Source organism: Chinchilla lanigera, unplaced genomic scaffold (assembly GCF_000276665.1).
Source record: "Chinchilla lanigera isolate Chin_1 unplaced genomic scaffold, ChiLan1.0 scaffold00085, whole genome shotgun sequence".
NCBI classification, from domain to species: Eukaryota; Metazoa; Chordata; class Mammalia; order Rodentia; family Chinchillidae; genus Chinchilla; species Chinchilla lanigera.
Window position 1 is genome coordinate 9,096,642 of NW_004955486.1, and position 16,331 is coordinate 9,112,972.

A 16,331-nucleotide genomic window follows, 5' to 3' on the forward strand; every position below is an offset into this window, starting at 1 on the left:
TCAGACCCAGTCCCCAGCACCGTCCCTGCACCCATGCCACTGCCAGGGAAACTTGTGGCCTGCCAGGCCTGCACATCTCAGGCCTCTGGGTCCACAAGGGCCCCAGTCAGCCCTGGTGTCACATGGTGACAGGAGACATCACAGGAGGGACTCCACAGTGCCCCCTTCATTATGCATGTGGGATTCAGAAGCACCTTCGCTGGCCACTTTTGCTGTTGTTTTGCAAAGCAGAACGGGGAATAGTACATTCTGTGCGTCTCGTCCTGCAGACAGACCCTGCCGGAAGACGCCAGGAATTATTTTGACAAGGACAGCCGTGTTCTGGAGGCCCCAATGACAATCTGGGTGGCTGACCAGGTCAGTGCGGGTCTCCTCCCTGGACACCAGGCTGCTCTCACCCTTGTCCCTGCCAGAGTGTCCAAGGCCGGACCAGTGGCGGTGGCTCGGCCCTGCCTCTGTGGCCCTCAGTGGGGAAGAAGTGAGGCCTCTGAGTCAGACCCAGGAGTGGTGGAGGGGCCTCAGGTCTGGGAACCGTACTGATGGCCACAAGGCAGCAGGAGGCCAGACCTTTGTGGTCGGACTGGGACATGCTCTGCCCTCCACTCAGACCAAGCCGGTGGGGTTCACGGTGCACGCCATCGTCACCACCTCGGACCTGGAGCTCCGCCCCTCCTCGGTGGACTTTGGCTACTGTACCATCTACGAGGCCATCAGGACCAGCGTCAGCCTTTGCAACCACTCGCTGCTCCCCCAGGAGTTTGGGTTCGTGGGGCTCCCCAAGGTACGTGCTGGGCTCGACCAATAGCCTTCCCGCTCAAGACCCGCTGTCCCTCAGCCCTCCCGGGCACGCCTCCCTGGCCTTTGGCTTTCCCAAATCCCTCCCATGGGGGGCCACCTGTGTGGCTCCTGCCCGAGTCCCCAGCCTTTCCTGGAAGGCCCGCTCCTACCCCGTCCACCTCACACACCCAGCAGAGCCCTCAGCACACTCCCCGCACCTCTCTGCTCCCTGCGCAGTTCATAGACATCCAGCCCAATGACGGCTTCGGGACCATCCTGCCGCTGGAGACGCTGCAGCTTGACGTACTCTTCCAGCCCACCAAGGCCAGGGAGTACAGCTTCCAGCTGGTCTGCAAGTCGGAGATAAACCGGTGAGCTGCAGGTGCAAGTGAGTGGCGAGGACTCGGTGCGGGGCGTGCCAGCATGGTGTGTGCGGTGAACACACGTGTCAGCATGAGCATGCATGTGTGAGTGCGTGAGTTGCTTTGCGAGTGTGGCTGTGTGCGAGTGCATGTGTGTGCGTTTACGTGCGTGCCCTCAGAAGTCCTTGCCAGTGTTCTGAGAGTACTTGCGTTTGTTTCCCTGTGTAGTGCTGTGGTGCGTGCACAGTGCCTGGCGGGACACACACTGACGGGCCGGTCGCCTCGCCCTGGGCCCCTGGGAACAGGACCAGAGGGGGCGGAGGGAGCAGGTGCGTGGCTGAGTGTGCTGAGGTCATGGGCTCTGGTGTCCCCTCTCATCCCGTCCACCCCCGCAGCCCGGGGCAGCCCTGGGACAGAGGATGGAGTTCCAGGCAGTAGGGGACAGTGTGCTGCATCCCATGGATACGGACAGTGCACCCCACCTGCCCCCAGGCTTCGGGGCCCCAGGCTCTGCAGTGCGGGCCAGAAGAGAGGCTGGTTCTGGTTCTGTCTGCCCTGGGAACCCGAGGCGTGGAGGCTCCACAGGCATCAGTTGAGAATGAGCACACTTGGTTTATGAAAACTACGCATGAACTGAAACTGCAGAGTCCCAAGGAGACCGCAGGAGCCTGTCCCGGGGTCGTGCCAGAGGCCCGTGTTCCCCGCCCGCCTGCTCCTCCACCTGCGTCCCCTTGCTATCCTCCTGCGTGCCACCAGCCCGCGGGACACCACAAGTCCCTCATTCCATCTCCAGCGCCGCAGTGAGTGGTCTCCCGCTGCCCACATCCCGGCATTTGCTTCCCCTGAGCCGCTGAGGGTCCCAGGCAGGAGCTGCTCCCCTCGGTGTCGAGGCCCCTCTTCTGGCTCAGCTTCCGCCGCTCGTCTGGCTGCTCCCTCCTCCCTCCTGTTTCTGATCTTCAGGAACTCATGGGACCCACAACTCGGCCCTCACCTGAAACAGATCTCTGATTTAATCACGTCTGCCTTGGCTTCTGTTACAGAAGCAGACCCTCCACCCGGCGTGAGAATCGCCTTTGCTCCCTCCCCGCCCGGAGCCGGTCCTTCCACACTGCAGCAGCCTCTCGCACCCCTCTCTGCTCCTCTGCGCGTGTGCACACTCGGGTCCGCAGGGGCACAGGATGATAAACCGCGCCGTGCGCCCGGCACCGATGGGCTTTGCAGGCTGTGGGGCGCAAACAGCAGAGACAGCAGAGCCAGGCGGCCCGGGACGGGGCTGTGGTCACACCGCCTGCACGCACAGATCTGCGTTTGCTCATCTCCCTCCACTCCCTCCGTGTGTTTTTGGGATTGATCTCACCGCACATCTCAGGGCCCCTCTTGGAAGCTGTTAAATTCAAGTACCTGTGACCCATCAAAAGCAGTGGGGGCCGGGCGTGGTGGCTCACGCCTGTAATCCCAGCACTCAGGAGGCTGAAGCAGGAGGATCGTTGCAAGTTCGAGACCAGCCTGGGCTACAAAGTGAGCTCAAGGCCAGCCTGAGCTGCTTAGCGAGACCCTGTCTCAAAAAGACAAACAAACAACAACAACAAAAGCAGTGGGAAATTTCTAGTTATAATTTCATGTATTAGAAAAGAAGACCGGGCATGGTGGTGCATGCCTATAATCCCGGCGCTCGGGAGGCTGAGACAGGAAGATTGCTGTGAGTTTGAGGTCAACCTGGGCTACACAGTGGATTCAACCCAGGTTGAACAACATAGCAAGTCCTATCTTAAAAAAAAAAACAAGAAAGAAATAAAGAAAAGAAGAGTTTGAAAATCAATAATCTCAACTCATTTTTCAAGAACTAGGAAAAAAGCTCAGGAAATTAAACCCAAAGAAGGTAAAAGGAAAGATAAGATAAGAGCAAAAATCAATGAAATAATAATCAATATTTCATTAAGTCTTTTCTTGTAAAGAAAAAAATTAGTAAAACATATGTCTGCTAGCAAGGCCAGTCAAGGTAAAGGGAAAAATACTACAGATTCTGGAGACAGGGGATCAGGGAGCCACTAGAAGCAGAAAGCGGCTGAGCTCCACCCCTCGACCCCTGCCAGAAAACCCGCCTGCTCAGGAGAGACATTCCGCGAGGCCGCGACACGTAAGCTGACAGAGCAGGCAGGAGCCCTGGAGAGCTGAACACTGTGGAGGAAAAGGATCCGGGACCTACGAGGCCCCAACAGGGAGATCTCCCAGACCTTTCCCAGACGGAAACACTTTCACCAACAACTTCTCCCAGACACTGGAAACCATGCCGATCTTCCAGAAATCTTCCGAGAGCCCAGTGGGAAGGGAAACGTGTCCGCGGTGGTGGTGGTGGGCAGCGCTGTCCCTGGCTGGCTGCGCCAGGCCTTCTGTCTTCCCCAACTGACTGGCCGCACAGGCTGGCAGAGGGGCAGCAGGCGCTGAGTGGGAGGCTCCCCAGGGACCAGTGCCGCCCAGCTGCGCCAGGGTGTGGGGTGGACTGTGAGCAACGCCACGGTCCTGCGCGAAAGGGAGCGAGGCCCCAGAAGAAGTTGAGGCCCAGCTTGCGAAACAGGGTGAGACCGTCTCAGCAGAAGGGGAGACACTGAGTGTGTTTTTGGCATATGGAGAAGGGGAGTTGGTGGGAGTGACGCTCAGCATCCCAGGCCACCAGTGACTCCTGACCAGCCCGGAAATTCAGGTCCACCATGCTTAGACACGGGTCGGGCCATGGGAACACTTGGTACGTAATGGTTATTACACTGCGCACATTTCTAGCTCTCAGGCAGTTCAGGGTAATAATAACCACATCGTCTCCCTGAGGAAGATCCGCACATTTGGAGCCTCTGACCCCAGCGAAGAGATAAGTAACACAAACCTCTCAGCTCCAGGGCACATTTCCACAGTAGGTAAACAGGATAGCATAACTGGTATACACTTTCACGCATAAAGCAAGTCAGGTGTGGTGCACCTTTACCCTAGCACTGTAGGTTACTCAGCTACTTAGTGAGGCCTTGTCTCAAAATAAAAAATACAATTAAAAAAGAGCTGGGCATGTAGTTCAGTGTGAAGGCCCTAGATCCATCCCCAGTACTGGAAAAAAAAAGCATAAAACAAAACATGTCATTGGGACTGAAGATGTGGTAGAGTGCTTGCTTGCGTGCATGAGGCCCGGGGTTCAGTGTCCAACACCACACACACACACACACACACAAAAAAAAAAAAAAAAAAAAAAAAAAAATCTAATTAGGATAAAAGTTGATGCGGAAAATGGAAAAGGCAGCCATTCAAGAAAAATATAGAATATAAATTTTCCAAAGCAGGGCATGGTGGAACATCTCTGTAATCTCATCCCTGGAGAGGCTGAGGCAGGAAGATTGTTGAGAGTTCAAGGCCAGCCTGGGCTACATAGCAAGACCCTGCCTCAAAAAAAATCCCAAAGAGCCAGGCATGGTGATAACCACCTGTAATACCAGCATTTGGGAAGCTGAGGCAGGAGAATCACTATGAGTTCAAGGCCAGCCTAGGCTACACAGCAAGACCCTTTGTCAAAAAAATACCAAAAACAACCAAAAAAAGTCCAAAATAAAAAAGTTTCCAACAGGTAAAATGGCAACTATCTGTTTATCATGGGTGGTGCTGGGAATCGGCTCGTGATGGTATAAGAATCCCTGCTTAGGGGCTGGGGATTTAGCTCAGCGGCAAAAGCGCCTGCCTGGCAAGCGCAAGGTTGTGAGTTCAGTTCCCGGTACCGGAGAAAAACCAAAAAAAAAAAAAAAAAAAAAAGAATCCCTGCTTATATTAAAGAGTGATTTATCAGTTTTAATTTTCTGTCTTTTTGAGACAGCTATGCAGTTCAGGCTGGCCTTGAGCTCACTTTGTAGCCCAGGCTAGTCTCGAACTTGCAAGGATCCTCCTGCCTCAGCCTCCCGAGTGCTGGAATTACAGGCATGCGCCACCACACCTGGTAGTTTTAATTTTTAATTTCAATAAATATTTAGGATAATAAGCCAGCTGCCCTTTGTGCAGCTGTCTAAGCGTCTGCTGCCCACCCAAAGCATGCACAGGGCTCTGCAGTCTCTTAGAACTTATTAACAGGCATCTAGCAACAGTGGCCACTGCAGCAGTGTGTCGTGGACCTCTTGGACCCACGGGGCCTGAGATTGTGCCACACAGGCCACTGAAGGCCACAGCACCACTACGCTGGTCACTTGCAGGTGCTTCAAGCTGTCCTGCCAGGCCGTGGGCGTCCACCCGCCCCTGGAGCTGTCCCACTACCAGATCAAGTTTGCAGCCACTGCGCTGTACGACACTTCGGTGGCCTCACTGTACGTCATCAACTCCCACCTGGCCACGAGCTCACTGCCCCGCGGGGCCAGCCCAGGGGACCTCTGCCCAGTGGGACCAACATCTTTCGAGTTCCTGCTGCCCCCGGACGCACCCATTGCCATCTCCCCTTTGGTGGGATCCGTGTTGCCCGGAAAGGTGAGCAGGGGCTGCACCAGGGTCAGGGTCAAGGTTGGGGCTGGGGTTGGGGTTGGGGTTGGGGTTGGAGTTAGGGCTAGGTTCAGCCTCATGGGCAGCGGGTGAGGTCCTGCCCTGCCTGAGATACTGCCCTCAGGCCTCGAGTCGGAAAGCCCACCTTGCCTGAGGGAGGCCAAGATTCCTGTGCAGCCCCCACCTCCCGGCACAGTGGTCAGGAGGACCACAATCTGCAGGTGATCTTGAGGGATCAAGCAGTGACACCCACCCTCCCGCTCACAGTCCCCATGTCCCCCCGCAGAGATGCCTGGTCCGAGTGGCCTTCCAGCCCACGCTGCCCCACCAGCTGGTCAGCCAGGAAGCCCTCCAGACCCCCAACAAAGAAACGCAGGCCAAGCCGGTGCGTGCAGCCAGGGTCGGGGGGCAGAGGGGCTCAGGCAGGTCTGCCTGGCCTGGTGCGCTGCTCTGTTCTCAAGAAGGAAGGTCTGCTTGTAAGGCCCCTTCCTGCCCTCAGGCTGGCAGTGAGTGGATCCTGAGGGTGAGGTCCCGGAGGGCAGGGGCTGGGGCCGGGGTCCTGCACTGGACAGGGTCTTGGAGGCACAGCTAGGGATCTGGGGGAGCAGCTGGGCTTTGACAAAGACAGGACCAGAATGAACCTGAAGTGCAGCCTGGCGACCCAGAGGAAGACAGGAAAGAACCAGGTGGGCAGCCGCAGGCCCTGTGTGACGCCGCGGGGTCCTTGCAGGCCACACTGACCCAGGAGCTGCCCGCACCCTGCCTGTGGCTGCGCAAGAAGCCAAGGGCAGTGTCTCTGCCATGGGCACGGCAGTGAGGCCCAGGGAAGGCGCGGGGCGAGGACCCCGTACACACTCCCACCCCTCCCATGCCTGATTCCCCACTGGCGACGTGGCCCTCGGGCAGCCCCCAGTCTCTGCCAGGCCTTGGGTCCCCTAGCTTAGCCTCGTGACCCCCATGGCCAGCCCTCCGTGGGAGCCAGCAGGTTCCCATGGCTCAGCAGGCCAGCAAGCAGGGCCTCCAGAGAGCTCCAGATAGCACTGCCCGCCAGGCACAGGCAGAGCCCTGAGCAGCCCTCAGCACTGCCCTGTCTCCCAGCTGCAGAAGGACGCGGCCACCCAGAGGAAGGACATGAAGGTGCAGGACCAGGCGGGCCAGGGCCCCACCCTTCAGAAACAGGAGCTGGAAGCCAGGTGCGCCAGAGGGGTCTCCCCATCTGTGTCCCGGGCCGCCGTGGGAGCCCACCCTGGCTCCTGGGGAGGCTCTCCCCACAGGCTTCCAGAGCACAGCTGTGTGGACACAGGGCCGGAGGTCCCAGGTGACCAAGCTGGATCCCAGCCTGCTATCACTCTGAAAGACCCTGTCCATTGGCTGTGGGAGAGGCTGCTGTCCTGACCCAGCCTTCCCAAAGTGAAAGCAGGCCCCCTCTCTGGGGGGCCTGGGCCACTTGCCAGCCCTGGACTCGGTCCTGTGCCCTGGGAACATGGCTCATCGCGGCTGCTCAGGACCTGGAGTGGGGTGCCATCCCCACAGGAGCACTTGCAGGCCCAGGGTGGCCCTAGGCCACTGCCCCTCCCCACTCGGAACAAAGTCCCTCACAGCCGGGGCAAGGCTGGCTCAGGGGAACAGAGATCATTGCCACTCGCCGGTTTCTTTCCAGAGCCGAGGAGTACCAGGCCGCCCAGGCCACTCTGGCCAGAACATTCCAGGGGCGGTTTGACAAATTCGTGGTCCCCTGCGTGGTTGCCAGCGGTGATGTCAAAGACAGGAATGGGCTGGAGCCCCTGAGCTTCAGGTGCGGCGTGTTCAGGCCAGGTTGGGGTGTGGCTGGCCACACACTCGTCATCCTCTGTGCTAACCAGATCCAGGGTCCAGAAAGGCACAGGGCTGCTGCTCTGCCCTCAACCTGCCTGCCCTGCCCACAGCCCCCACAACACGCTGTACCTGGAGCTATGGTGCCCAGCGGTGGCTCCGGCTATCGTGGTGACCTCGGACAGAGGCAAAACCATCATCAATTTTGGCAACATTGCTGTTGGTGAGCGCTGCCTGGAGCCTGACATCAGCCCAGCCCACCCAGGGCGAGCAGCCCCTGGAGCCCAGGGCTGTGGCTCACTCCCTGCTGTTTCAGGACAACGCAGCCTCAAGAGGGTCTCCCTTCAAAACACCTGCCCCGAGGACCTGGCCGTATCCTTGTCCACTCTGCAGCCGCCCAGGGCGGAGCAGGACCATTTTGGGCCACAGAGCCTAGTGCCTGCTCCTTGACACCGGCCTCAGCTGGACTTCTCCGTGCTGAACCCCAGAGGCCCCTTCTTCCTGGTGAACACCCCCAGCAAGCTGCGTGCTGGCAAGACACGTGTCCTGGCGGTGTCCTTCTCGCCTCAGGAGAGTGTCCTGGTGAGTGCCAGCCTCCTGGCACCCCGTGTGCCCGGGTGGGAGCTGAGCAACCATGGTTCCACCAGTCCCCTCATGCCAACAAGTCAGAGGGGGACCCAGCCGCCCGCAGACGGAGCCCCCAGCCCAACACCCAGGCTGTGCCCCAGGCCCAGGAAGTGCTGGAGATCATCACCAAGAGAGGCACGCTCGCCCTCACCCTGCTGGGCGCTGGTGTGGCATCCGTGATCACGTGCTCCCTTGACGGCGACGTCCTCGACATGGGTTACGTGCTTGCCAGAGAGTCTGTCTCCACGAGCTTCAAGGTTTCCTCCAGGGTGGGGGTCGGCCCTGTGTGGGGAGGCTGGGTGCTGAGAGCAGTGACAGCCCAGGCTGCTCCCTGCCAACCCCAGTGCTTGGCACCTCTGCCGTGCTTCTGAGACAGCAGAGGGTGCCCCCCCCCACCTGGCACCCACCTGTTCTTGTCACGTGTCTCTGTGCTGCGGACCTATGTGCAAGTCCCCTGCCAGCTACCTGGAGCTTTGCCATGTGAACCCCCGCCCATCAGAGCCCAACTCAGGCACTCTGGGGTGACGTTTGCAGAGCCCCAGGGCGCCCTTGAGGGCTGGCACCCACCGCCCCTCACTCCGAGGGATAGTCTGGCCTGATTCACACAGCCTGTGGAAGGACCACGCCCCCCTGCCACCATGGGGACTGGGGAGCAGAGCCAGAATGGGGCTTGTGGGAGCAGGGCACTCTGGGGCCAGAGTGAGGACAGGGACAAGACAGAGGAGGAGAGGCCAGCTCAAGGGGCAGCACCGAGCCAGCCAGCCGCTGGGAAGGGCTGGGTGAGGTGTAGTGGGTCCCCATCCTGAATGCTGGTGCAGTTGGCTGCCTGGTCTCCCACTGGTGTGACCACAGGGTGGGCACTGACCAGGGCAGAGGGCAGCAGGGTGACGGGGCCCCTGACACCCTGCTCCGGCAGCTGCAGAACGACTCCTCGCTGCCCATCAAGTTCTCCATGCGGCTGGACAGCCTCTCGGGCTCCAGAGCCTCTGCCCAGCAGGAGCTGCCGAAGTTCCTCACCTCCGGGCCCCAGAGGACAGATGTTGTGGGTGAGCCCCACGGGGCTGCTGTCCAGGGGCACTTGGCGGGATGGCAGGGTGGGCATGGTGGCGGGGAGGACACCAGGCCTCGTGGGGTGCTTCTGGCCACCCCTCCGCTGCCCACAGGGACACAGAACCACAGCGGCCAAAGCGTGTTCAGTGTGGTCCCTGTTGCTGGTGTCCTGGACCCTGGGAGGGCACAGGACTTCACCGTGACCTTCAGCCCCGACCACGAGAGCCTGTACTTCTCTGACCAGCTCCAGGTGGTGCTCTTTGAAAAGGTGGGGCCCAGGGGTCCCATGTGTCCCCTCCAACCTTTTCCACCCCGTTTCAGGGCAGAGGACAGCACATAGGGGTCAGGAGTGGAGAGACTGGGTGTCCCTGGTCCCATGGGGCCCCACCCCAAGCCAGCCTCAGCCCCCGAAGTAGAGCTGGGGGACAGGCTGCCTGCTTCTCGCCCCCAGAAAGTCTCTCACCAGATTCGGCTGAAGGGGGCCGCCCGCGAGCACATGATGTTTGTGGAGGGCGGGGACCCCTTGGACGTGCCCGTGGAGTCTCTGACGGTGATCCCTGCCTCTGACCCCGAGCACAGAGAGGGTGAGCTCAGCATTAGGAAAGGGCAGGGGAGGACGCAACCTCATGAGCAGTTGGGGGACCCCAGCACCCCCCGGCAAGTGGGTGTACCAGTCCCACAGAGGAGGGCAGGGGATCCGGGCTGCCATCCCCAAGGCCAGGCAGGACCCGCCATGCACCGGGCTCAGAAGGAGTCCACACCCAACTACCCTGCCTGTCCCGGCCACGGCCTCTGCCAAGCCAGTGTCCAGCACCCTCCCTCTGCAGAGGCTGAGGAGCTGAAGCCTGTCCTCCTGACCCTGAACTACGTCCAGCTCGACACACACCAGCCAGCCCCACCTGCCACCAGGGAGCTGCAAGTGGGCTGCATCCGGACCACGCAGCCGGCTCTAAAGAAGGTGATGGCGGCTCCACTCCTGGTGCCACCCTGGCAGCCTCTGCCCCACCCTGCCTGGGCAGCCTTAGCCATGCCCCTCGATACCATGCCTGGGGTTTCCTGCAGCCATGGGGGGTGGGCAGCCCCAGACGGAGCTGGGGGGGTTGCTAGGCACCATCCAGGCCCCCACAGTGCCAATACCCACAGACCGTGGAGTTCAGCCTGGATGGCATCACATGGCTGCAGCACAAGGGCTTCTCCATCGAGCCCGCAAGAGGCTTCTTGGACCGAGGCCAGACCAAGACCATCAATGTCTCCTGGGTGCCGCCTGCTGACTTTGACGTAGGCACTGCGCTGGCAATAGCAGGGGCCTGTGGGGGTCAGTGGGAAAGTGCTCCCTGGTGTCCAGGAGCTGAGGGTCCTCTCCTGTTCCAGCCAGACCAGGCACTCATGGTGTCCACCCTGCTGCAGCTCAAGGGCGATGTGAAAGAGAACTACAAAGTCATCTTTGTGGCCCACGTGGTGACTGGCCTCTAGGGCCACAGGAGCCTCTTCCTGCAGCCCCAGACCCTCATCCCACAGCCAAAGCCCTCCCCAGGCCAGGCCAGGCCAGTCCCGGGGGCTTGAACCCACCTCTGCTGGATGGGTTCAATGAATAGGACCCAGGCTCCTGGTCCTGCGAACATGGCCACTTCCTGTGGCCCTGGACCAAACCAGCTTGGCCAAGAGCATCCCCTTCCTGAACCTAGTCCAGCCACAGCCTGCTCCTAACCCGGGTGGAGAAGAGCCCCAGGCCCACCAGGACCCAGCAAATCAGAGGCCACAGGAGAGCTGTACCATGCACCCGCCAATAAACGTTCCGTGAGCTAATGCGCACAGCCTGCAGTGCGGGTAACAAGTACGCAGCGCGGGGTAGGGTGGAGCTGTGGTGAAGCGGCCCCTCCACGTATGTGCACATGCTCACACACACGCGCACACCCTAGCCCCTAGAGCAGTCCGCTGTGGGGCAAGTACCTTAGGGAAGGTGGAGTCTTAATAGACGCCATGGAGAGGACCTGGGAGCCCCCAAACCTGGAGCACAGGGTGCAGGGCTGCAGTGCAGACTGGCCCACACCTGGAGAGACATGGGGAGGAGGGGAAGAGACAAGGGGCTCCAAGCCCAGGCCCCAGCTCCTCCTGATGACTCCTGGAAAAGGCTGAGCACGTATCAGGGCCAGTTCACCCATCTCCACCCTCAGAGCCCAGCCAAGCCAGGGTAGCCCCAGTGTGTGAGTATAAGTATCCACCTGTCTGAAAAAGTCTGGGTTCTGCCCTCAGGCCCTGACCCACGCTCCAAGGGGCCAGGTGCACCCAACCGTGAGCAGCTCCTGCAACCCTCCCCACCGCAGGTTCTGGCTTATTCCCCGTTTCCCTACAGCTCCCACCTGCCTGGCCCACCTCAAAGCACCACACTCCTACCCTGCATCTAGGGAGTGTGCCCTTCCCGGCCTGGGCGACAGAGGGGCAAGGCGCCTGTGTGCTTCCCTGGCACTGCTGGGGCTCCCCAAGGCACTTGGAAGCTGGTTTTGCCTAGTACCTGCCAGTGGCACTGGGGCAGCATCTGGGGACTTCTGTCCAGTGCCCCTGGAGGCTGCAGACCTGGGCGATCTCTGCTTCACCTGGAGCTGACCAGCCATAGTCCTACACCCCTGCTGTGCATCCCGTCCAGCAAGGAGGAGAGGCAGGAGAGGCAGCAGGTCCCCGGGCTGGGCCAGGCAAGACCTTCCGAGGCTGAGCTTATGGAGACCCTGCCTGGGTCTAGGCCCAGGCCTGCTTGCCACTAGGGTCCTGGTGCCCAGGCCCAAGCTCAACCAAGGTGGGGGTGGAGAAGAGGGGGGCCAGGGCCAAGCTCCCAGCTGGAGCTGGGCTAGCAGGCAGGGACCCTGGAGGCAGAGCATTGGCTCTACAGGTGCAGAACAGCTGTGGGTAGAGCCCTGAAGCCCTGGTCACTTCCCCTCCAGGTGTCCATGTGTGCATGTGCTGGGCACAGAGCGCCAAGATGGGTGGGGCAGGTGCTGCTAGTCCCATGACAGACCAGGTAGGGCAAGCAGGGGGAAGGGCTGCCCCGTGAGAGGGCGGGCAGGAGTCAGGGTCCTCACCCAGCAGAATAAGCAAGGGACATCTAGGCCGAGGGAGATGCGCTGGTTCCTCAGCTTGGACCAGGGCTTTAAGGTCAGTGTTTTTGGAAAGCAGTCCACATCCAGAGCCTCAATGAGCCCGACTTGAGGGGGATGAAAGCCCCATCCCATTTGGGGGGATCGATGGCAAGTGTGAGGGTGGACTCTGATTGTCCTGCGAGACTGCGCCCCGTGTGGCTCCGGCCAAGGCTTTCCAGGAGAGGTGGGGCGGGGTTGGGGTAGGCCACGCCCAGTCAGGCTCAGGACGCCGGGATCCGGGCATGGAAGCAGAGCTGGCAGGGAGGTGGGCGGAGCCTCCGGGCTCGGTGCGGGGCTAACAGGACAGGGTTGTCTGCTGATTTGTCCCACCGGGGGCGGGCCCTGCCGGGGGACACCACCCACTGTGGGCGGGGGCGGGTCGAAAGGGCGGGGCTTCGGCTCCTGTAGAGCGTCTCCATGCGGCGGTGGGCGTAGTTTAGGCGGGGCCTCCACGGAGGCGGGGCCTCCACGGGAGGGGCGGGGCCGCATAAAGGCGTTCGCGCGGCGGTCTCCTCGTTGCTGTCCAGCAGAGCATGGCCCGGGGGCCGCGGGCTGAGCTCCTGCTGCTGTTCCTACTGCTCCTGCGGCTGCCGAAGGTAGGTCGGGGCGCCACAGGTGGGTCGGGGCCTGCGCGGGGTCTGGCGCACGGGGCCAGTGTGCGCGCGGCTCCGCCCTGTCTGGGCTCACCCCTGTCCCTACAGGTGGCGCCTGGCTCGGCGGACGGTGGCGGCTGCGACCCCTCTGACCAGTAAGTCGGGCGGGGTGGGGGTGGGGCGGCCGGCCGCGCCTCCAGCTGCAGCTGCCCGGTCCCCGCAGGTGCCCGCCCCAGGCCCGCTGGAGCAGCCTGTGGCACGTAGGGTAAGTGGAGGCCGCGCACGCGCTGGCCCGACGGTTCTCCTGGCGACCCCATCCGTCTGCTGCCCCCAACCCCGGCCGCGGGTGCGCGGGGCCCTGGCAGCTGGGAGCAAGGCCGATCACAGCAGAAGGCACAGTCGGCTTGTGCAGGCGACTGGGGCCAGCGCGTCCTGGGAGTGAGCCCAAGGCCACCCCAGCCAGGGCATGCGGCCGCACAGGCCAGGCTCGGGCCAGGGAGGCATGTGGCGCGGAGAGAGTGCCCTGGTCTCCTCTTCACCTGCCTGTTGTCCCATCTTGGGTGTCTGGGCAGTGACTGGCCAGAGGGTGCAGGTGCCGGCGGGCAGAGCTGAGTGCAGCGGTGGGCTCGCTCCTCCCTACCAGGCTCATCCTGCTCACCGTCCTGCTGCTGCTGCTGTGCGGGGTCACTGCCAGCTGCGTCCGGTTCTGCTGTTTCCGGAAGCAGGTGAACACGCAGACACGCCTGTCCCCTGCGTGGCAGCCCCGCAACCTGACAGTCATCCCTTTGGACAGTGACAGCCCTGTGCACAGCACCGTGACCTGTGAGTGCCTGGCAGCTGGTGGGCTGGGCCAGGGAAGGGGCAGGGCTGTGGGACTGAGTTCCCAGCCACCTACACAGGGCCCTCTGCTTCCCGCAGCCTATAGCTCCGTGCAGTATCCACTGGGCATCCGGCTGCCCATGCCCTTTGGGGAGCTCGACCCTGACTTCATGGCCCTGCCAGCCTATACACTGTCTGCCCCGGAGCTGCCACCTTCCTACGATGAGGCTATCAAGATGGCAAAGCCCAGAGACGAGGAGCTGGCTCCTTCCCAGAAACCTGGTCCTCTCCCAGGGCCCTCGGGCCTCGAGACCATCCCACAGCTCCAGGAACCAGGTCCTGGTGCCCAATAGCCCTGGTGCCCCTTAAAGGGACCAAGAGAGCTCTCCTGGAGCCATGGAACCAGAGCGTGGAGTCCTGGAGGCCAGGGCCCAGGCCTGCCCCCATCCTTCCCCTGGGAAGGCCTCCACTCAGCACATTGCTGCAGGCCTGGCCTCGTTGCTATGTAACGCCAGCCAGCCAGCCACCAGCCCTGTGCTGGCCGCCCCAGGCAGGCTGCCACTCTCCGCCCCAGCCCCTGGCCTGGCTCACAGGCCTCAGCCTGGAGGAGGCACCATGCGCCTGAGCCATGTGAGCTCAGAGGCAGCAGTGATGTCCACAGCTCTTTGAGGAGAGAATAAAGTTTATATCTAAGTGGTCTCTGCCTATGTGAGACGGCGCCCCAGAGGGTGCAGGCAGGTGGGCGAGCACATAGTCCCAGTGACCTTCAGACTGGCATTCAGAGCCCAGATCTGGGCAGTGGGAGGGTCAGGCATGGCAGCAGGAGTCACAAGGGTGCCCTGAGGACTGCTTCTGACCCACACTCCCCCAAGGCTAGGGACAGGGAAGCACAGCGGAATCAGGCTGCAGCCCTTATTTCACAGAGTGGGGGCGGGGCGGTGGCAGCCTTCCCGGGCAGGCATGCTGTAGCTGTGGCAGCTGCTCCTACTGGACCAGCTTGAAGGACTCTCCGGTCATCATGGCCACAAACTGCGGGCAGAGGGGCAGGTCAGCACCTGCCCCAGTCCTCCCCTCGCTCCTGGGCTGGCCCCTCGCCCTCGGGGTCAGTGGTCCATCCCTGTCCTTGTCGGCCACCTTTATCATCTGCTCAGCTTCCGCCTCGTTGAGGGGCTCGTCAGCATATGAGTACATACCTGCGGGGCACCCACCCTGAACCCCTGCATCTCTCACCCTGCCTGCCATGTCCCTCACACCCAGCCCCACCCACCTAAGCATGTTCCAGTTGACCTAGACTTGCTCTCCCTGCTGAAAACCTGGACATGGACCCTGAGCCTGCCCTCCTGGACCTTCTCTGGATAAGTCCGCACGGAGCTAGGAAGCCATCACAGCTGAAGAGCCCTTGTCTTCAGGGAGTCTCGGCCCCAGGGCTCAATGGAGGGCTCCTGCCCACTGCACACACAGGCCAGACCGGGGCTGTCCCCAGCCCTCTGCCCCGCTCACTGTCTCTGTCCACACCCTTGGCCAGCGAGGCCAGTTTGCTCTTGGGGAGGTTGATGCCGCTCCAGCACCTACCCGCTGCCCTGCTCATCGGACCTCTCAAAGACCTGCGTGAGCTCTGTGGTGTGCTCGGCCGACAGGCGATCCATCGGCAGGGGAGCCTGCGTCCTGCTCCTGGGGCTTCCCTTCCCCTCTGCAGGGCCAAAAGAGGTCCTGGCACAGTGCAGGCTTCCAGGACACGTGGGACCTCCAGGGCTGGGGCTCTGGTTGGGACCAGAAAATCCAAGTGGGGCAGAGCCACCCAGGGAGGGGTAGCAGGGTTGCAGGGGGCTGAGGTGGTAGGTGCCAGCGATACCATGGGTCCACTTGGGACCAGAAGGAGCCTCTGTACCCCTGCCCTGGAGTGGAAGGACTCAGGCTCCGCCCTTCTCAGGCTCTAGAGGGGCCCTCAACCCCCAGTCATCCGCTCTGGCCAACCTCTCTGCCCAGACCCCCTGCCACATGGCCACCAGGTCCCAGTGCTGAGCAGCTTCACCGTGGCTCTGGCTGGCTGGGGGCAGAGCAGGCCGAACACCAGGGCTGCTGTGGGCAAGAACATAGCGCCCAATGGCGGCTGCATTTTAGCCAGGCCCAGCTGCCTGGGGGCCCTGGGGTCTGGATTCCAAAAGCCTTGTACAGGTGGGAAATGCCACAGCCCTCTTTGGGGATGGGCTCAGCCTTTCCCCAGGGCTCTCTGCCCTCCTTGGCCCAGGCATCCCCCTACCCTGAAAGTGAGTGCCAAGGACCAACCATGGGACAGACAAGGGCTCCAGCAAAGGCCCTCTTCCTGCACAGCCTGAGTCTGTTGCCCGCCCGTCCTGCTGCAGGGCCTTGTCCTGTGCCACAGCGCTTGTTGGCAAGGCCTCAGGGAAGGCCGCCCTGGCCAGCTGGCATCCAATGGCTCCTTCTATCCCCAGGAGTCCAGTGCCACTCCCTGGTGACCACCCTAAAGAGTGGCTGTGTGACAGGCATCAGGGACCCCAGCCCCGGCACACAGGCCACAAGAGCCACAGCACAGGCAGGAGATGCTGGACAGGGCTGAGAGTGGCGGGGCAAGTGGACCTGAGGCCAGGCTTCCTCCAGGCAGCCGAGGGCTATTTTAGGGTTTCTCAGTGAAACCTGACACC

The 16,331-nt window shown here is 61.7% G+C and overlaps 2 protein-coding genes across 18 annotated transcripts in view; both read left to right on the forward strand.

The window, feature by feature from the left end:
* Positions 1-10,931, forward strand: part of Cfap74 (cilia and flagella associated protein 74) — a 50,737-nt gene extending 39,806 nt beyond the window's left edge. For 4 of the 16 annotated variants that reach the window (XM_005404188.2, XM_013504230.1, XM_013504229.1 and 1 more), the window contains 16 exons: positions 270-357; positions 608-781; positions 1,015-1,148; positions 5,357-5,624; positions 5,923-6,021; positions 6,735-6,829; positions 7,297-7,431; positions 7,562-7,671; positions 7,765-7,820; positions 7,911-8,030; positions 8,177-8,332; positions 8,992-9,121; positions 9,239-9,393; positions 9,577-10,083; positions 10,269-10,403; positions 10,497-10,931. In XM_005404188.2, coding sequence (XP_005404245.1) covers positions 270-357; positions 608-781; positions 1,015-1,148; positions 5,357-5,624; positions 5,923-6,021; positions 6,735-6,829; positions 7,297-7,431; positions 7,562-7,671; positions 7,765-7,820; positions 7,911-8,030; positions 8,177-8,332; positions 8,992-9,121; positions 9,239-9,393; positions 9,577-10,083; positions 10,269-10,403; positions 10,497-10,598 — 2,464 coding nt within the window. In that variant the 3' untranslated portion in view covers positions 10,599-10,931. Of the gene's footprint in view, positions 1-269; positions 358-607; positions 782-1,014; positions 1,166-1,367; positions 1,469-1,534; positions 2,634-5,356; positions 5,625-5,922; positions 6,022-6,734; positions 6,830-7,296; positions 7,432-7,561; positions 7,672-7,764; positions 7,821-7,910; positions 8,031-8,176; positions 8,333-8,991; positions 9,122-9,238; positions 9,394-9,576; positions 10,084-10,268; positions 10,404-10,496 lie in introns of those variants that run through there. The other 12 variants (XM_013504232.1, XM_013504228.1, XM_013504227.1 and 9 more) reach the window with 12 other exon arrangements.
* Positions 10,613-14,365, forward strand: Tmem52 (transmembrane protein 52). Of its 2 annotated transcripts, none has more exons than XM_005404183.2 (7): positions 10,613-10,959; positions 12,062-12,138; positions 12,787-12,852; positions 12,958-13,004; positions 13,073-13,114; positions 13,493-13,671; positions 13,768-14,365. In XM_005404183.2, exons 2-7 carry the CDS (start codon positions 12,076-12,078, stop codon positions 14,019-14,021), a joined length of 651 nt encoding a protein of 216 aa, XP_005404240.1. In that variant the 5' UTR covers positions 10,613-10,959; positions 12,062-12,075; the 3' UTR covers positions 14,022-14,365. The 2 variants fall into 2 exon arrangements, with proteins under 2 accessions (XP_005404240.1, XP_005404239.1); XM_005404182.2 differs by lacking the exon at positions 10,613-10,959 and adding an exon at positions 11,028-11,815.
* Positions 14,366-16,331: the final 1,966 nt, after the last annotated feature.

Coding starts and splice junctions, on each gene's coding strand:
- Tmem52 (XM_005404183.2), top strand. CDS start 12,076: ATGTGCTGGGCACAGAGCGCCAAGATGGGTGGGGCAGGTGCTGCTAGT. Junction 12,853..12,957: donor TGCTCCTGCGGCTGCCGAAG/GTAGGTCGGGGC, acceptor CTGTCCCTACAG/GTGGCGCCTGGCTCGGCGGA. Junction 13,672..13,767: donor TGTGCACAGCACCGTGACCT/GTGAGTGCCTGG, acceptor TGCTTCCCGCAG/CCTATAGCTCCGTGCAGTAT.